Genomic DNA, 19727 nt, shown 5'->3' with positions numbered 1-19727 from the left:
ATTTGCGTCCCTGAGTTCTGGACCAGTTGTAGCTTCCAAATGATCTTTAAAAACAATCCCCTCTAACTGAGTTACAGTAAATCAAATACAATGTGGCCAAAATATGAATGACTGTCAACAGAGCCTCCTGGTCACAATCCCCTCCTGCCCTTCCAACAGTAAGTGTGAGTCCAGGAAGATTGCCAGATTTCAGACCTACTCTGCATAAGGGAAGGAACAACACTGTCCTGGACTAAAGATGGAATTGAACTGGGATATGTTGGTTTTTGGAGCAGCAACCATTCCGTCTTGGTCCAAATCTTTATTACTTTCTAAGTATTGAGACAAAAACTTAACGACATCTGTGATTGTTATTATAAAAACAAAATTTGGAAAATCTTCCATCATGTGCATTGCCTTCTGCTTCTGAAAAGATGGGATAATAATGCGTGTGCATGTATGTATATCCTTTAATTTCATTTATTTCATTATCTCTAAAGAATTATTGTTAGTCGCATTTTTATCCACCTGTGGAGGAGATCTGGGATAAGCAGATGCAACCAAGACAATAGCCCACCAGCTTGTCCTGCCATTTTGTGGAAAGGGGAGGAAGGAATGTTTGCTGGCTTCTTTCATATGCTTTCACTTTTGCTGTAACTGCTTGGGAATTAGGGAATGGGATTGTCTTCAGAGATGGGGTAGACTCTCTTCTAGCCAGTTCCAGCCTGGCTTCAAGGCTGTCATGCCCTGAAGGTGCCCTGTAATCTGCCTAGCACCTCAGCATTCTCAAAACAACCTTGTAGCACCACATTGGCTGCCAATGGACTGGTCAGGGGGGATGGGTTTAGGGAAATGGAAGAATTGCTTTGAGCTTTGTGTGGGGCTCTCAGATTTCACTTGACTTTACTGCATTGACTTTCTCACAGTAAAAGTTCTTTTGATTCAATCCAATGGAGTCAAGAGTTTTGCTTTCCCGAGGGACAGCTGGGGCAGGTCCTTACAATTATTGTTTGATGGTGTTAAAGACATCATTGCATGATGTAAGTTGTTCCAAGTAAAGCTGACTTTTACAATTGACTGATGGTGATTATGTCAATCCTGATGGTGTTCAAGTGGTAGTCCAGATGTTTTCAGATTGCACCCAAGGCACCTATTACTATTGGTACTATCTTTGGTTTCTTTTGCCATAGTCGTTCTACTTCTATTTGCAGGTCTTTGTGTTTTGTGATTTTCTCCAGTTCTTTCTCTTCTCTCCTGCTGTCTACCAGATACTTGGGCTTGGCTAGTCTATAGAAAAGAAAAAATAGGGGTGACATGATAGCAGTATTCCAGTATTTGAGGGGCTGCCACAAAGAAGAGAGGGTCACATTATTCACCAAAGCACCAGAGGGCAGGACAAGAAACAATGGTTGGAAACTGACCAAAGAGAGAAGCAACCTGGAATTAAGGAGAAACTTCCTGACAGTGAGGACAATTAACCAGTGGAATAGCTTGCCTCCAGAAATCGTGGGTGCTCCATTACTGGAATTTTTTAAAAAGAGGCTAGACAATCACCTATCTAAGATGGTATAGATTCTCCTGCTTGAGCAGGGGGCTGGACTAGAAGACCTCCAAGGTCCCTTCCAGCTCTATTCTATTCAGTAGCTGAAAAAACAATTGGAAATGAATTTGAAGACCCTAGTAGAATGGCAACTGTTAATTAACTAATTCTACCTTTCTCAATAATAAGAGTAGAAAACTGAGAGAGAAGATGGGAAGAGGAAAATCATTATGTGAAAGTCCACTGCCATAGTATTGGATTTCATGTACAGAAGAAAACATTTTGGTCCAGGTTGGGGAAAAAATAATATATTTCAAATGCTAGCACTCTGTTACTCAAGCAATCATCATTATGTCTATACCAAACGAAAGTATAGAAAGACTATTGACCCTTAATTTGTTAATTTTAATTCATAGAACCAATTTAAATTATTTATTAATTATTTTAAACTTCCTGAAAAGGGAAAGTTGGCTATGGCTCCTCTCTTGAAACAATAATAAAATAATAAAACAATAAAATAACTACCATATTTCCAAGTATGGAAGCTTTAAGAAAAAGTTGTCAGAGAGCAGAGATATTCCATTTTCCACCCAGAACTTCTCTCAGATAATTACACAACAGCAGGAACACTGTTTTACCACATACTTAGGCTAATGTTTAATCCTGTCTTGAGCATGCTACAATAGTTCCAAATTTATCTTGGGCACAAATGCACTTCCAGTAAAGGTGTACTATCTTAGATATTTCTCCAATGTTTTCCTAAAATATCTCTTTTACAATTCTGCACTTTCTCTGCTTCCTAGCCAATTTCAGTCCTGCTGAGAACAGTCAGAGAAACTGTCAAGTAAAAGTATAGCTGTTTCTTCTGCTCTTTAGGTGCATTTTAATCTCACCTTCTCTGCAGCTACAGTTTTGTCTAGCAATAGGAGTGCAAGAGTCTGGTCTCTTATTTAATAGAAGGCAAGTAGGAGGAAAGGCTGAATGTTAGAGAATTTCGTGGGGGGTTAGACTATGCCACTGCTGTTGCTCTGAAAGCTGGCTCTATGGTTACACAGAGAAAAGGGTAAATTTGGGGCTAATTCTATCTTCAGGGCTTCTATTCAAGGCAGAATTTAATTACATTGATTTGTTTCATAATGACTAAAGAAACATTGGATTGGTGACCATCCCTTTTTTATTTTTTTTCTTTCCCTCATCTTACTTTCCCTACTACCCATAAATTATTACTTGGAGTTCAGTTGATGTCATGAAGTTAAAATACAAAATATAAGTTAACATACAAGTTGGCAGCTGTTAAAAATATTATTTGACACTACATTGTTTGTTGAACATGGCACCTCTAGTCCTGAAAATACAGGTAATCCTCAACTTACCACCATAATCGAGCCCAGCATTTCTGTTGCTAAACAAAACATTTGCAATTCTACAACCACTGAATCACTGCAATTGTTAATAACACAGTTGTTAAGTGAATCTAGGTTCCCCACTGAGGGTTGCAAAAGGTGATCATGTGACCCCAGGACACTGCAACCATCACAAATATGAGTCAGTTGCCAAGCGTCTGACCATGGAAATGTCACAACGGTCATAAGTGTGAAAAACGGTCCTAAGTCACTTTTTCCCGGGGCTGTTGTAACTTTGAGCGGTCACTAAATGAACTGCTGTGAGTCAAGGACCACCTGTACATTTGGAAATGAGTAAATTGATTGTGGACTCTTTTGTGTATTCCGTTCATTGGCAATTGACAAAGGCACATGGTGAACAAACAAGCTCTTTATTAACCTTCTCCTACAACCAAGCAAGCAGCAAAAGGCACGCAGGCCTTTTATAGAGCCTTAGACCCAGACAGTGTTAACCAATAGGAACTGACCGTTTTCGTGCCTTGCGCATGTGCACAAGGCTGGTGCCACTCTGTCTGGTCCCGGGCAGCTTTTGGTTTGCCCGGGACCATTTGCAACAATTCTGAGCCTGCTTTTCTACTCTAGCAGGCTCAGGACACAACACCCCTCCCCCCTAGATAAAACACACCTAGCTTTACACACAGGTACATTGGTCAAAAGGCAGGGAGAGTGGAGTTACTCTGGTCTGTGCACAGGCAAGACACTATGACAAAATAATTATTAAATTAAACAAAACGCACCCAAAATCATAATAGTATATGACACCCTTTACTGAGTGTTAACCCACATCCTGCTACAGATCAGCAAGGTTCCCCATGTGTTCACAGAGACCTCACATAATCTCCTAGATGTTTGGGTGGGCACTTGGCCCGCTGTGACCTTCTAATGGCCAGTGAGTGTGCCTGGCCTACCTACTCACCTGCCAGGCTAGACAGGCCAGGACTTTGATGCCCCAAATACCCAGGTGCCCCACCCAGCTGCTGACTGGCTGGACCCTCTGAGTCCAAGCCAGTGTACCTTGGAGGGGTAGAAGTCCCTGAGTCCACAATGGACTCCTCTTGGGAACTCTGTCCCTCGAGCCCAAGGCCAGCAGTTGGAGTGGCCTGAGTGGCAGAAGTGCCCCAGTACTTCGAAGCCCCCGTGCATGTGCCGGAGGTGCCAGAGTCAGGACCTGCCTCCATGGCAAACCCCCTTGCTACTGACTTCCTTTTCAGAGCAATAACTGAATTGTGAGACTGCCCCTGATGGAATTCCCTGTCTATGGCTGTGTTTGAGTTGTGTGGATACCCCCGGTGCGACTCCTTGTCTGGAGCACTATCTGACGTGTTTGGATAATGTGGATACCCCCGGTGCAACTTCCTGTCTGGAGCAATAACTGATGTGCGGGATGACTCCCTTTCCAGGGAATTCCTGTTTGGAGCACTTACTGACCCTTGGGATGAGCCCTCAGACAGCCTCAGCGACCGTCTCAGCAGCTTGTGAGCTACTGTTAGGACTGGAACCCAGTAACCCAGAATGCGGATTATGGTCCTCCTCCCCCCAGAGCAGAGCCAAAAGCGGAAACGTGGCTGTTAAGCCTCCAGCAGAGTTGATCTATGTGTCTGCGGATAACACGGCCATCATCCAAGGCTACTTCGTATGATAACGGTCCAGAGACCTTGCATACCACTGCTGTGACCCAGAGATGCCCAGGCCCATAGTTCCTTGCCCAAACCGTATTGCCCACCTGAAGTCTCCTAGGTGCCCACGGTTGTGACACCTGTGATGCCACCCGGTCTGGGTACAACCTGTCCAGTTTGGTGATGAGACGGCGACCCCAACGGAGTTCTGCAGGGCTCTTCCCTGTGGCTGTGCAAGGTGTGGTGCGGTGTGCAAGAAGGAAATCTGCTAACCTGTGATGCCAGTTCCCGAAGTCAGTTTCTTTAGAGCATCTTTGGTGATGCGCACCATTCTCTCTGCTTGGCCGTTGGACGATGGGTGGAAGGGAGCAGACGTCGCATGCCGGATCAAGTTGGCCTGAAGAAAAACCTGGAACTCAAAAGAGGTAAATTGGGAGCCATTATCTGAAACCAGGACATCTGGAAGTCCATTTGAGGCGAAAATTCCTCTCAACACCTGGATGGTCCTGGCAGTAGTAGTGGAGGAAACAGGAACAACCTCTAGCCACTTGGAATGGCTGTCAATGAGGAGAAGGAAGAATTGCCCCTGAAAGGGCCCAGTGTAATCTATATGTACCTGTGACCACGGGGTTTGAGTTTCCTCCCACCTATGTACTGGAGCCTGAGGCATTTCAAGGCTTGACTGCTGGCACACTTGGCACTCATGCACCTGAGCCTTGATGGCTTTATCGAGCCCAGGCCACCAAAGATGGCTACGCGCAAGCGCTTTCATCCTTACTATACCTGGATGTCCCTCATGCAGAGAGAGCAAGATTCTAGACCTCAATGAGGCTGGGATGACTACCCTACTACCCCATAACAGCACCCCTTGAAAGTAGAAAGTTCATGCTTCCTTTGCCAGAAGCTTTGAAACTCTGTATCTGGACACGTGTCAGGCCATCCTGACAACACCCAAGTCAGCATGCGTGTGAGCGTGTGATCAGTGGCAGTTTCTGCAGCCACGTCCCTCGCATTGAGGGGAGATTCAGGCAACTCCTGAATGGAGAGAATGTTAATAGCAGGAGCAGGATCTGCCTCTATTTGTTTGAGAGGTAATCTGCTGAGGCCGTCTTCCCTGATCTGATTTACTCTAAAGGAGTTCTCCACCCTTGCTACGTATGAGTTCCATCTCTCTGGGTGGGAGACATCGAAGTCTGTCAAGCGGCCAATCTTCGACATTGTAAACCTTTATGGCCTTCGCTAATTGCCTCCTCTGCAAGCTAGTCTTTTGGGAAGGGGTCCTTTTGCCGAGCTCACCTCGAGCGATGCTGTACTGGCAGGCCGAGTTGCGAGTGCAGGATGCCGTCTTCCGTCTTCAGAACCTTCTCGGTGAGTCCTATTTGTTCCTTTTGCTTACAGGGATCCCACCTTCATCGCCACTTTTGTGTATTCCATTTGTTGGCAATTGACGAAGACACATGGTGAACAAACAAGCTCTTTATTACTCTCCTCCTACAACCAAGCAAGCAGCAAAAGGCACGCAGGCCTTTTATAGAGCCTTAGACCCAGACAGTGTTAACCAATAGGAACTGACCATTTTCGTGCCTTGCGCATGCACACAAGGCTGGTGCCGCTCTGTCTGGTCCCGGGCAGCTTTTGGTTTGCCCGGGACCGTTTGCAACAATTCTGAGCCTGCTTTTCTACTCTAGCAGGCTCAGGACACAACAGACTCTCTCTATATATTTATATTTGCAAACTCTTCTTCTCTATTCAGGTCTTGTAGCCAAAGGTATCTCTCGGCAAAGAAAGTTGTTTCTTGAATCTTAAGGTTGCCACAGAAGCAGCCTCATTGTATATGATTTCAGGAACTGATGAGTCTTGTTTCAATTTTCTTCTCTCTGTACAATCTAAGGACTGTCATGAGAACAGATGAATTGTGCCACTGCTTTATGCTTCTTTTGCACAGCTCTGTCATAAGATATCAAATTCTGAATGCAGCATGCAGGGCTGTTATCATTCTTGTGTCAAAAATTGCATTGGAGAAGTGGCACAAAATCAAAACATTTCTGCAAGGAGGACCGAAGGGAAGAACTACAAAAAGAGAATAAAACAGAAGTTTGGTCTCCTTGCTGTCAAGCACTAGATCGAGTAGTAATGCTAATACAGGTTGTTACTATTGTTCCATCTCTTTTTAAGCATGCTATCTGTTGGTGCTTCGGGAAATTTGAAAGCAGATTGTCTTTTTTTTAAAAAAAAACAAAAACCTGCTATATAATTCCAAGCGTGTATAACCTTTGCAAGTATTTTGCAAGCAAAAAACACTTGAATTGGACATGGATAGCTAAAATTTTAAAGCACTGTGTGGGTGATAGAGAAATTCCATTACTACTAATAAGATTTATGGGTGTATCAGTTATGCACTGCTTTGAACATTCATTCCTTCCATTCACACTATCATGCCACAGATTCCCTCCCATAGACCGGTACGCTCCCACAGAGTGGGTCTCCTCAGGGTGCCGTCGGCCAAGCAGTGTCGGCTGGCGACCCCCAGGGGGAGGGCCTTCTCTGTGGGTGCCCCCACCCTCTGGAACGAACTACCCCCCGAGATCCGGATGATTCCGGATCTCCTTACTTTCCGCCGCGCCCTCAAGACATGNTTTTAAATCGGGTTTTTAAATCGGGTTTTTTAAGAATAATTTTAACTGCACAACTTTAAATATTGGTTTAATTTGGTTTTATCTGGTGGGGGTTGTAAATATGTCTATGTTTTTAAATATGTTGTGAGCCGCCCTGAGTCCCGTTGGGAGAAGGGCGGGATATAAATCAAAATAAATAAATAAATAAATAAAATAAATGTTTGATGGGAAAATAAATAAATAAATAAACAAACAAATAAATAATAAAACACCTATTTTTTAATTCAGTTTTTGCATTTATTATCTACACATCTCTTCTATTTTGCAAAATTACATTGCAAAATTACCAGATGGCTTCTGTTCCTAGTTTCCATTTCTGCTTATGTATTTAAGAAACTAGAATCCAATTTAAAAAAGAAAATACATAGAATTGATTGGAATTTGGACTTTCCTTTTCTCACTGCTGTCATTAAGTGTTTCATTTATCTAACGACTGTCATCATGGATACATTGAAGGAAGAACTAATGTTTTTCTGTTCTCCCTACCTGGTGACAGAGATAATAGTAAGATCCAATGTGGGTTGGTCACTGGGACCAGAGGTTTACTCTTCTGAACTTTCGGATTCGTGCTGAGGGAAATTCTCTAATACTCAAATATGTGCTTTGGACTAATCTATGAGTCGTATTTATGTGGTGATTTATCACCACTTTATCAAGCACTTAGGAGCCAAGGATTTGGCAGCACAAGGAAACAACAGCCAATCACCGGCCATCAACACACCAATCAACCAATAGGCAGGTACCACATAAATATAATTCATTGATTAGCTCAAAGCACATATTCATGTAGAGAGAAGTTCCCTGAGGATGGGCTCCAGCACAAATCCAAAAGTTTGGAACAGAAAGTCTCTGGTCCTAGTGACTGATCCAGACTGGATCTTGCAGAATTGTCCTGGGACATGTATATTTGCTTTCATTTGTGAGAGATAGAAATGGAGAGATGAGACTCAAAGGGAAAGGATTCCTTTTCCCATTGCCTTTTATCTATCTCTACTTGATGCTTTGAAAAATTGAGGCTGAACATCAAGTAGAATTAAGTTTAAATTTATCAGCACAAGTGAACACTGACATGTTTTAATATAACGTAAACTTAGTACGACATAAAATACATAGTAAAATAATTTGCAATCTTTATTCTGAAACAATCTTCCATAGTGAAAGAGAATTTACTTATAAATATATACATATTTGCAGCTTTCCTTGCATTCTCATTATAGTTCAAAACATAATTAGTTCCAATGTTTTGTTTTTAATTGTAGACATGGACTAAGGCATCCTTTAGATCAGGGCTGTCAAACTTGCAATATCACATGACGTGTCGCGACATAGCGCAACTTTTTTGCTATTGCCGGCAATGGGGTGGGCACGGTTTCGCTATGATGCATCTGGCCTGCGGGCCGGCAGTTTGACACCCCTGCTTTAGATCGACAACCTCTCAGTGTACACTCAGTGTACACTCTCATATAATTACTATTTAACCACTATCATCTGTGCCATATAAGTCTTAATGTTTTATGCCTTGTGCAATCCCATTATAACTAAAATTGTCCTTGAGCCATTTGCTTAATATGTGCTGAGTTATCAGATGAGTGAGAAGGTTTAACTTTAGAACTGAGATACCTAGCAGATTTCTCACAATTGGTTCTGAAGCCCAGAAAAATCAGCCTGAGGTATGACAAAATCTTTCAGACATTTGATTCTGTAGACCTTTTGGATGGCTCCAAGCATCCAAACAATTGCATGGTTGGGAACTAGATGAATAGGGCAAAGCCAGGTATGTTACACTGTGATATAAAAGCATCCCAAAGCTATTCAGAAGGCATGTGGACCGGTGAATATACTAAAGGAATCCGCTGATGCTTAAAAGGTCCTTGAGTCTTCAGAGGCAGCTAAGAGAAGAGTCTTCTGAACAGATGTCAGGATTTATAGGTCAAACAGACAAGATAGATTTTACTAGTTAGCTTCCAGACTCCAAAACTGAACTCTGATCGGTTTTATTGAACAGAAAAAAAAGTTTGAAAAATAACAGCATTCATTTATTTCAGTCCTAATGTTTAACAAAATATTTTTAGCCACTTAGCAGCAATATATTGAGCAACATTTTCACCATTAAAACATTCTTTGTATAGTTTGCAATTACTTGTAGCTCCAATTATGTTTTTCCCTTTGGTGTCTCATTAGTTTTTTTTTAGAAAGATGTTTTGAACCCATCATGTAAAACTGTTTTGCCATACCGAGAACCCTTTTTTCTATATTTATCTTTTTTTATATCCTTTTGATGGATTTCAGAGCAGCTCCTCCTCCATGCTTTTAGTGCATACTCTTGGTATTATTTTTTATGGAGAGATCTTACTGTTTTAACATTATATATTTTGTTTGCAGTCCTAGTTTTTAATTACTTTATAGGTCTTATGTATTTTAATGCTATTACTGAAATGGGTGTAATTTTTTCAGATTGTATTTTATGTTTGTTTATAATCGAAATGCGGATTTGATTGAACTGCTTCATTTTGTTATCCATAAAAATAAAAATCTAGTATCTCCTGAGCCACTTGGACAATGACAGATTTATCACTTTTCCGTTGAGATGAAAAGTGTGTAATTTCTGCTCTTCTTATATGCTGACGGTGCTGATCCTTAAAAGGATGGTGGGGGAGGAATCAGCTCTTGGTAACCCTCTCTCTCAACACAAGTTGCTGGCTACTCTGTTTACACAAACAGACATGTATGTCACTCCATATATTTCATCTAATAATTATTGATTGGCTGTTCATCCTTTACCAGGCACTTTTGTGTGAGAACAGTTTAGTAATGCCCCACAAAGCTCCAGTGACCTCTCTGTGTGAAAGGACATGATCTCTTGTTTCCTGAGGATCTCCCTTTATTATTGCTTAGTGCCTCTGCAGTTGTGTGGCTAGTCAACAGCAGGAGCTGCTGAAATGAAATTCAGTTTGACTATCTTCATTGTGGTCTATTTGATTTCCCCCACCTCTTCTCAGGCCAGGTGTAGCTCTTTTTATTGAAGGATTTACTTACTCCAACATTATTAGGAAATTTCAACAGGTAGCCATTTTGCCACTGTGGTATTCATATTTTTGAACATGACTGATTGTCCTAGACAGGATAGAAGGTAAAGATGTCAGGCCTGGACTGGTTTCACTACCCTGTGTTCAGCTGGCCTTTTATCCTGACCGCCAAGACCCTGCTATTCCATTCTCTCTTGAGAAGATCTTGTCAGGGGTGATGAATTGTGTTCCTCCTGAACTTAGGCATAAATACCATTGAAGGTGAGGCCTCCAAATTTATTTCACTTGTGAGCTCTGCCATATTTAAATCAAAGAGTCTGGAGACACTCCTCTGAAAAATTAACCGACTGTGTTTCTGCTTTCCGGTCCACAACTATTTGATTCCTTGCAAGACATAAATGTGAATTTTAATAAAACTATTTAGTATGTAACTGATTATAACCAAGTGCTGGTGGTGGTGACAATATGATTTTAAGTGGTGATGGCTCTTGTGAAGTACTTGCAAACTCAGTATGTGGGCTCAGTAATTCAAAGACCATTTAATTACAATAGAGACAATAAGTCTGACTTTAATTGTGCATCTAAATAATGAGGCATGAATCTCAAGCTGTAGATTTTGATATACTGGAAGGTCAGTTCTTAGTTCTGTGAGTTTTCAAGCATAAAATATCAGACAGTTCTCAGGGAATTCAGGCTATATGTATGCACTTTGCTCTAATGTAGAGAGACTTACTCAACTTCTCAGGCTCACCTCTTTTCTTCTAGGCAGGTAACAGTATGGGGAAAAGAACTGAGAGCAAATGTCACAACTATTGTCTCCTGCTGTCCCCGGGAAGTATATCAACGGGTTGTTCCAGCCAGTCACTAGTTTAATTTCTCATTCCCCTTGTAATATTGTTCTGCTACTCCTACTATTCCTCAATCCTTGCTCATTTTGAGCCAGTTTGGTTCTAATGGTTAAGGCACCAGGCTAGAAACCAGGAGTTTGCGGTCTAGCTCTGTGTTCATGGTGTGTATCCGTTTGCTTTGTGTGGGGGTCAGAGGGAGGTGCAGCAGCTGGTGATGTCGTCGTGGTTTGGCTTCTGGATGGTGGTTGCATTTCATCTGAGGGATGGGTTTGGGCTTGGGTTTGGGTCTGGTGAGGGTGAATGGTGGTGGCGTACTGTGTTGTTCTGGGTCCGGTGTCAATTTTTGTGGCTAGGACTCGTTTGTTGATTAGGGCTAGTTTCCAGATGTCTGGTAGGTAGGAGGTATCATCACGTTTATTCATGTTGTGGGGGTGTTTTTCTATTTTGATGGCTTCCATAATTATTCTCTTGTTGTGGTGTTCAGTTTTGGAGATTAGTTTGGTTCCTTCAAAATCAATGTCATGTCCTGTAGCTTTAAGGTGCTGGAAGAGGGAGGAAGTTTTTTCTTCTTTTCTGACTGCGTTCTTGTGTTCTGCGATGTGGGCATTTATTCTCCTATTAGTTTGTCCAATGTATGTGGCTGGGCAGATTTTGCATGGTATTTCATAGTCTCCTTGGTTTTCTAGCTGGATCCTGTCTTTGGGTTTCTTAAGATGTTAGCTATTTTTGGGTTGGTGCCAAAGGCTGTCTTGATATTGTGTTTGTGGAGAATTTTGCTGATTTTATCTGTGGTGCCTTTGATGTAGGGGAGGAGGGCGATGTCGTTGTACTGTTCTATGTCTCGGTTCTTGGGGGGTGTTTCCCTTTGGATTAGGTTGGTAATTGTATTTCTTTGGAATCCGTTGGAGATTAATACATTTGTGAGAGTGTGTAATTCAGTTTTCAGGTGATCTTTGTCGGCTAGGCGTTTGGTTCTGGAGATGAGGGTCTTAGCTATGGAGTTGATCTGTGCAGGGTGGTGGTGGGATTGTGCATTTAAGTAGCGGTTGGTGTGTGTTTTTTTCCGGTAGATGGTGTGTCCTAGGGAGCCATTGGGTTTTTTGTAGATTAGGATGTCCAGAAAGGGGAGTTGGTTGTTAGCTTCTATATATATATATATATATAATAAAATAAAAATAATAACATAAATGTTGTCTGCTCTCTCTCCTCTGGCTTGCCAGTGAGTGGGTGTAAAAAATAATAGCAAGCTGATATCTCACTCATATCATCACAGTTCCTTCCCTAGATTTTGTAGTAAAAGGAAAAGAAAATAGCTACTGATGCAGCAGCCAGCCTTCAGAGCAACTGAGCAACTAAAAAAAGATATTGCGAAGGCATACTTTTTTGCCTTGGTTGTACCTTGGTTTCGGTGGGAGCAGCAATGCAGAAGAGCAGAAAGATAGGAAGTTCACCAGTAGGAAACAACACACGCTCTATCTCTGGGGAAAACACTGGAAAACTGTCTCCAGAGAATTCTTTGAAGTAAAGGTTCAGCTTATATTGCAAAAATCTATGCAAGCTTGATATCAACACAGAGACATGGGTGGAGCACCAGTTCATTTTGGGAGAAGATTTCATGTAAAAGAAGCCAGAAGAGGGAATTTTTAGCAAGGAAATTCTACAGTATATTTTGCAGCCTAGAATATGATCATCTTGGTATTACAGAATGTATCTTTTATTTCCTGCTCAAGTTTATCAATCATAGGGATTTTTGCTGTGAAATCTGTCTTTATGTACTGTATGTATATGTACATATATGCAAGTTATAAGTAATCTCACTTGTGGCTGAGGAATTCTGGGAGTTGAAGTCCACAAGTCATAAAAGGACCAAGTTTGAAGATCCCTGTTGTAAATAAAGAAGCAAAATGCAGTCCAGACAAATCACTTTAAGCAGAAAAAAGAATAAAATTGCAATTACAATTTAAATTGAAACCAAGGGAAGTTCTAAATATGAAGTGTCATATGGACATCTAAGGATTCTAACTCTTGTTGATCAACTTTAATATTAATAAATTTTGATTTTGTGTTGTTAAACAATTCATCTAATATGCACTCCTCTGATATGCATTTAAAAACATCTAAAGGATGAGGTTGTATACAAAAATATGCTGTCACAGAAAAAATTGTGGCTGAGTCATATACTCTATTATTATCCAAAGACAATCCTGATTTTGTTGGAAAATAGACACCAGCAAGGATGTGAACTGCAATGATAAACAGAGGACGCATTACTCACTTCTTTTAGAAAGGTAAAAGTAGCTCTTTCTCTATGTTTTCAAAAGGCTTAAAAATACTGTAAGATCTACTGGACACACAATAGAATTGAACAAAATAAATGCAAGGCTACTACTAAAAAAAGTATGTCCCACTATAACTTATCATTTTCAATTCTTAAAAACAATTGAATTACTGCCACAGCTATTTTTCACAAAAGTTGATTTCCTGCTTCCCCCCCCCCCCTTAAACATAACAACCCTGTCATGAAACAACTTTTGGTTAAAAGACAAATGCTTTTTCATAATGCTATTGAAATATGTTAAATTTAGGTCTGGATATGATAAAAACAGAGACTGTTTACTTCACAAGTTTAGGTCTAGGCAACTCTTAGCTTTCTAGCATATGCCTGGACTTGTTTATTCAGCAGTAAATCCACTTAGAGCAGGGGTGTCAAAACTGCCGGTCCGCGGGCCAGATGCATCACGCCAAAACCATGCCCACCCTGTTGCTGGCAATGGGAAAAAAGTCGCGATACATCGTGACACGTCATGTGACGTCACGAGTTTGACACCCGTGACTTAGAGAAACTGATCACTAGCAAGGCATATATAGTACTGCAATCTTTGTAGACCAAAAGAAAAAGAAATAATTGTTCTGAGTAAATTCTTCGTAGCAGGCAATTAAGAAAGATGCAATTAATTTTAATGTTATAAGAAAGCGACACATGTGTATATGTGTTGTCTAATGTTTTTGACACCTTGTGTAGTAATTCAAGAAATGTAAAATCTATGTAGATGTCTCTGTGTCTAAGAGGAGATGTCCATTTAAAGAGGTTACCTTTTCACTCTCAACTTCAATAATAAATGCCTTGTATGTTTATTTTTTCCTGGCTTTCTGTGTCTTGCAGCAATGCATATGCTTGGGCTAAATTGGCAGCTACAACCAGTAGATGGACACACCTTTAACAATGGAATAAGGACAGGCTTGCCAGGTTCTGATGATGTAGCAACCATGCCATCTGGAGGTAAAGGTGAGGACGAGTTGTATCTTTTGCTCTTAAAAAATCTCTGAAACCTAAAATCAATTGCCCCTACATTCCAACTTAAATTTAAAACAATTACATTAGAAATAGATACCCAGTTATTTGAAGGATTTGATTGCAACAGTTCTTGGTTGTGAAGTTTTCCTAGTTGGGTAGTTTATTTTCAGAGCAAGTTTGGCTACAAGCCTGCTTAATTGTAATAGTTTGAATAAGAGCCTTATTTTGAATACTATCTTCCAACAAAGAGATTCAGAAGATCTTTTCACATTAGTCAAGTCCAGTTTACCTATGCCTCCTTTTAAAAGAAAGAGATTATGTCTTCCTTTCCTTCATCCCTATGTGAAAACTTAAAAAAAGCAAGGATTTTGCAAGAAAGCAGAATAATCTCTTTTTTTTTTTTTTTACCAATCAGCACTTTTCAAATGAAATTGTAGATTTTTTTTATTTTTTAAACTATATAAGGACTTTTAAATAAAGGGAAATATTGTTAGTTGGCCTAGTGGTTAAGGCTCCAAGGTAGAAACTAGGAGATTGTGAGTTCTAATGCCACCTTAGGCATGAAAGCTGAACCAGTCATTCTCTCTCAACTTGGGATATCAGGTTTGGGCGACAACCTGATTAATCAATTCCTGTCACAACCAATAGATCAACACTTGGTTGATTTTAAAAGAGTGGATACTGCAGTTGTGGGACAGACGTTTCATTCACAGTGAACAAGGCTGAAAGACACGTCATATGTTGAACTTCTGCCTATTGCTGATGCGAAAGATGCTTGAGCTTTTTTAGAGGGGAAGGAGAAAAAGAGGAAACAAATATTCGGCAAAGATATGAATTTCAGACCTTCTGAATATAAACAATTTGTGTCATTTCACTAAGTAGTGATGTAAATAAAACCTTGGGAAAATATTATAGTGGAATCCATATGCCTCAGTTGTGCAGTGGTAAAAAAAAAAAAAAAAACAGGTCCCAAAAGTGTGGACATGGTGGCAGAATAAAGTGTGAAATGTTGCTGCTTTTTTTCTTCCTTGCTTCAATTTATTTAAGGCTAATATTACCAGAGTAGCAGTTTTTAAGTTGGCTTCTGGCAAGCTTTAGGCCCATCAACTATTTCAGACTTTGCTTTCTTTGACTGGGCAGAATGACCTGTCATAACTGACAGAACCAAGGAGGAGAAACTAGTTTTGTTAAAACAGGGGTAGTCAACCTTGACTCTTTTATGACTCGTGGACTTCAACTCCCAGAATTCCTGAGCCAGCTAAGCTGGCTCAGGAATTCTGGGAATTGAAGTCCACGAGTCATAAAAGAGCCAAGGTTGACTACCCCTGTGTTAAAATAATAATAGGGAGGCACCTTAGAAATATGTCCATGTGAAATGAAGCTGATTTTTGCAGAATGTCACGTAGAATGGAACAATCCAATTAGGTGTGCAGGTTTAGCTATGGGATATCATATTGAAAAACAGTAAATTAAAAACAGTAAATATGAATAAATATAGTATGTAACGGGTGCATATGTATGTATATATCTCCAAGCATGCTAAAAGCTGATTTACTACAGAATCACAACCATAATTTCTGCTTGAGTAAACTATATATTATCCCTTGGGATTGGTATGAAACAGGAATTATATCTAGCAGGACTCAGGAGACAGGCCATTTCTGGCTTTGGGACCTGCTCATTATTTCCCCAGAGGTGAGAATGGCCCATGTTTGGTAGTTCCTGGGAATATCTGAAATTGTGGCTATGCCAACAGGCTTGGAGATCTTCAGGGAAACAGAAATGTGTTGAGATAGCTATGGGTTGAGTATGTAACACCAAAGATACTTTCTTCTAGTTCTTTTTAAATAAGAACATAAGATCATATGTTTTGTTATTTGTTTTCACTGTATGTCACCCAGAATCATGTTCTGTGAGTTGTATGGCTATATATAAGTGAGGAATGAACAAATAAACTTTGGGGAAAGAAAATATCTGAGATAGGAAAGTAATTTTGCATTACATTGTGTTTGTATTTCTCTATATAACCTGGAAAGTTCTGGTTAGAAAAAATGTTGATGCATCTATAAGAGGCAGAGAGGAAAATACAAAGAACCAACAACTCTGACTTTTATTTTAATTGATGGTTCAAATCTTTCTGTGGTTTGCAGTCTTAACAAGTCTTGGCATTAGTATTACTATGCAGATATCTGTAAACTATTCAGAAGTGGTTTCTAAATGTGGTTCCCAAATGAAAGGTTAAAACTACAGGTCTCAAGACTTCTGGTTTTTGCACCATAGCGTATAGCCATGGGATTGCGGAGTTCCGTACCCCACAGTTGCCAGGGAACCCTAAATAGGTCTGAAGCTGTCCCAGAGAGGTGACGAGGAAAGAGGCGTGCCCCGATGATCACGGAATGGCGGCAGTCATACCGTTTGATCCAGGGGAAGCCCTCTAACCCAACAGGAGAAAAGCTAGCTGCACACCAGCATCTAGCCCAAGAGCACGAACCAGAACAACGGTGAACAGCATGCTTGGAACTGGTGAGATCTTCTATCTTCTTTCCTCTATTCTGTAACTAAGTCCTTGGGAAAGATCCCCAAAGTAAGAAAGTAAGAAAACCTCTCAAAGTGAAGGGAGGGGACTATACCCCCACTCCCTCATAGAAAGAAGCGGCAAATTAACCTTTAAGGGGGAAAGAAATATATTGAAGTCAAAGTTAAAATACTACAGTCTGCATAAATCTAGAAATTAAAAAATAACTACTAAGATTATACCTTAAAGAGTTTTGATAAAACTATAAAAATAATAATAAATAATAATATTTTTTGTCTGAAAAAGTTGGAAAATAAGCAATTACTGACACCTAGTGGAGAACTAGAGCATAAAACATTAACAACATTGACTCAGAAATTGGCAAGATGCCAGAAACAAAGAATAATCTGTTCCCTTGAACTTTAATAACTCTCAGAAGACAGCTGGGTGGGAACAAAGAAAGAATACATACTGGGCCAGCCATAAGATTAAAAAGTGTCTGAAGGAAACTAAATATTCTGACTATTGTCTAAACTCAAGGATTTTATTGTAAAACAATTAATAAAACATTAAAAAAAAAACTACAGATCTCCAAATAACCAAATGAGAATAATCAGCAGGAAGAGTGCATATTTTCAAATATATATTTAAAGCTCATTTTTATGTTAATTGTTTTAAAATAATTATTTTAATAATGTCTCTTTTTTGTTCTGGTTTCTGTAAATCCATAAGCAGCTTCATAAATGCATCAGATGACAGCAGGCAACATACATTGGCAACATCCATAGGAAACCTTTCTAGTTCACAGTTTTGATGCCAAGATCACTTAATTTCTAAAAATGTCCAGCATTTCACACATATCTTCCTAAAAAGTGTTAACATGCTATCTTCAATTTATGTTGAAAATAAACAGAAAGGTATTATAAAAACATAAATGGAAATGTAAGATGCAAGCATTTAGAGAATAAGCCAGAAAAATACTGAGTTAGTTGGTTTTAAATGTCACAGCTAACCATGGTTTATTTTATTTAAAATTTGATAAATACATTAGATTCACATTATGTACTAATCTATAATCAAATCAACATTATGCCTGGATGCAAGCCCTTCTCCTCCTGCTTTATGATACATAAAATAGACATCCACAACATTTCAAATCCTGTAAATCTATTTCACTTGCCAACTCAGTATATTTAGTCCTGTTTTTAGATTACTTTCAATCAATATACACAATATTTTGTGGGATGCTTCACCTTATTAAATGATTTACTGAGTAAATTACATTTTGGAGTACATGCAGAAAATGCAGAGCAAAATATGAATTCACGTGGGACTGAAAAGTGACCAGGCTCCTGAATTTTTGAGCACTATGCTTTCAAGATATTTATGACAAAATTACAGTTATTAATCCATATTATTATATTAGTATGTTACTTTTGGCTTGCAAAGAGTATTTATTTTCTTCATTCATGTTGCATTAACTTTATATTGTATAAAGTTGTGTGTGGAATAGAATAGAATAGACCAGACCAGAACAGAACAGAACAGAACAGAACAGAACAGAATAGAATAGAACCTAGGAGGTCTTCTAGTCCAACCCCCTGTTCAAGCAGGAGACCCTATACCATTTCAGACAAATGGCTATCCAGTTTCTTTTTGAAAGCCTCCAGTGATGGAGCACCCACAACCTTTGAAAGCAAGTTATTCCAACATCTCTCACCATTAGCAAATTTCTCCTTAGTTTTAGGTTGCTTCTCTCCTTGGTTAGTTTCCATCCATTGTTTCTTGGCTTGCCTTTTGGTGCTTTGGAAAATAGTTTGATCCCTTGTAGGAGCCCCTCAAATATAGGAGTACTGCTATCATGTCTCCCCTTGTCCTTCTTTTCTCTAGACGAGATATAGCCAGTTCCTCAAACCATTCTTCATTTGTTTTAGCCTCCAGCTCCCTAATCATTCTTGTTGCTCTTTTCTGTACACTTTCCAGACTCCACATCTTTTTTATATTCTGATGACCAGAACTGGATGCAGTATTCCAAATGTGGTCTTACTCAGGCTTTGTAAAGCAGTACTAGAACTTTACATGATCTTGATTCTATCCCTGTATTAAATGCAGCCTAGGATTGAATTGGCTTTTTTTTCTGCTTTCACACACTGTTGGCTAATATAAATGCTTGTCCACTAGGACTCCAAGATTCCTCTCACATTACTGGCATTAAGCCAGGTTTCACCTAGTCTGTACCTACACAGTTGATTTTTCTTGCCTAAGTGTAAAACCTTATTTTTATCTATGTTGAATTTCATTTTGTTAGACACAGCCCAGTGTTCAAAACTAGCATACCCTGTGTTTACTGCAGGAGTTTTTGAAATTTTTCTGACAATAATCATCATCTAAAAGAATCTGTAAATGTTTCTTATGGAAATTGAGAGCATATATTTATTTATTTATTTATTTATTTATTTATTTAATTTGTATACCGCCCTTCTCCCATAGGACTCAGGGCGGTTCACAGCATATTAAAAAACAAATACTATACACAAAATACAAAAATACAGAAATACAAAAATATAAACCCCAATAAAAGCCGAATTAAAAACCAAATATTGCCAGCTGTGTTTCCGATTAAAATTACTTTTAAGATCATCCCTACCTAAAATCCTCCCTAGGTCAGGCCCGCTTGCTGGAAAAGCCATGTCTTGAGGGCGCGGCGGAAAGTAAGGAGATCCGGAATCATCCGGATCTCGGGGGGTAGTTCGTTCCAGAGGGTGGGGGCACCCACAGAGAAGGCCCTCCCCCTGGGGGTCGCCAGCCTACATTGCTTGGCCGACGGCAC

General features: G+C 39.8%; 1 protein-coding gene across 1 annotated transcript in view; it reads left to right on the top strand.

The window, feature by feature from the left end:
• Window positions 1–19727, top strand: part of TENM2 (teneurin transmembrane protein 2) — a gene marked incomplete at its 5' end in the record, with an annotated part of 346728 nt that overhangs the window by 140315 nt on the left and 186686 nt on the right. The window contains one exon of the mRNA XM_015819334.1: window positions 14251–14373. Within this exon, the coding sequence (XP_015674820.1) occupies window positions 14251–14373 (123 nt within the window). The remainder of the gene's footprint in view (window positions 1–14250; window positions 14374–19727) is intronic.

This window comes from Protobothrops mucrosquamatus, unplaced genomic scaffold, assembly GCF_001527695.2.
Source record: "Protobothrops mucrosquamatus isolate PMUCROS unplaced genomic scaffold, P.Mucros_1.0 scaffold898, whole genome shotgun sequence".
NCBI classification, from domain to species: Eukaryota; Metazoa; Chordata; class Lepidosauria; order Squamata; family Viperidae; genus Protobothrops; species Protobothrops mucrosquamatus.
Note: the sequence above shows the minus strand (reverse complement) of the source record. Positions and strands in the feature narration are given on the sequence as shown.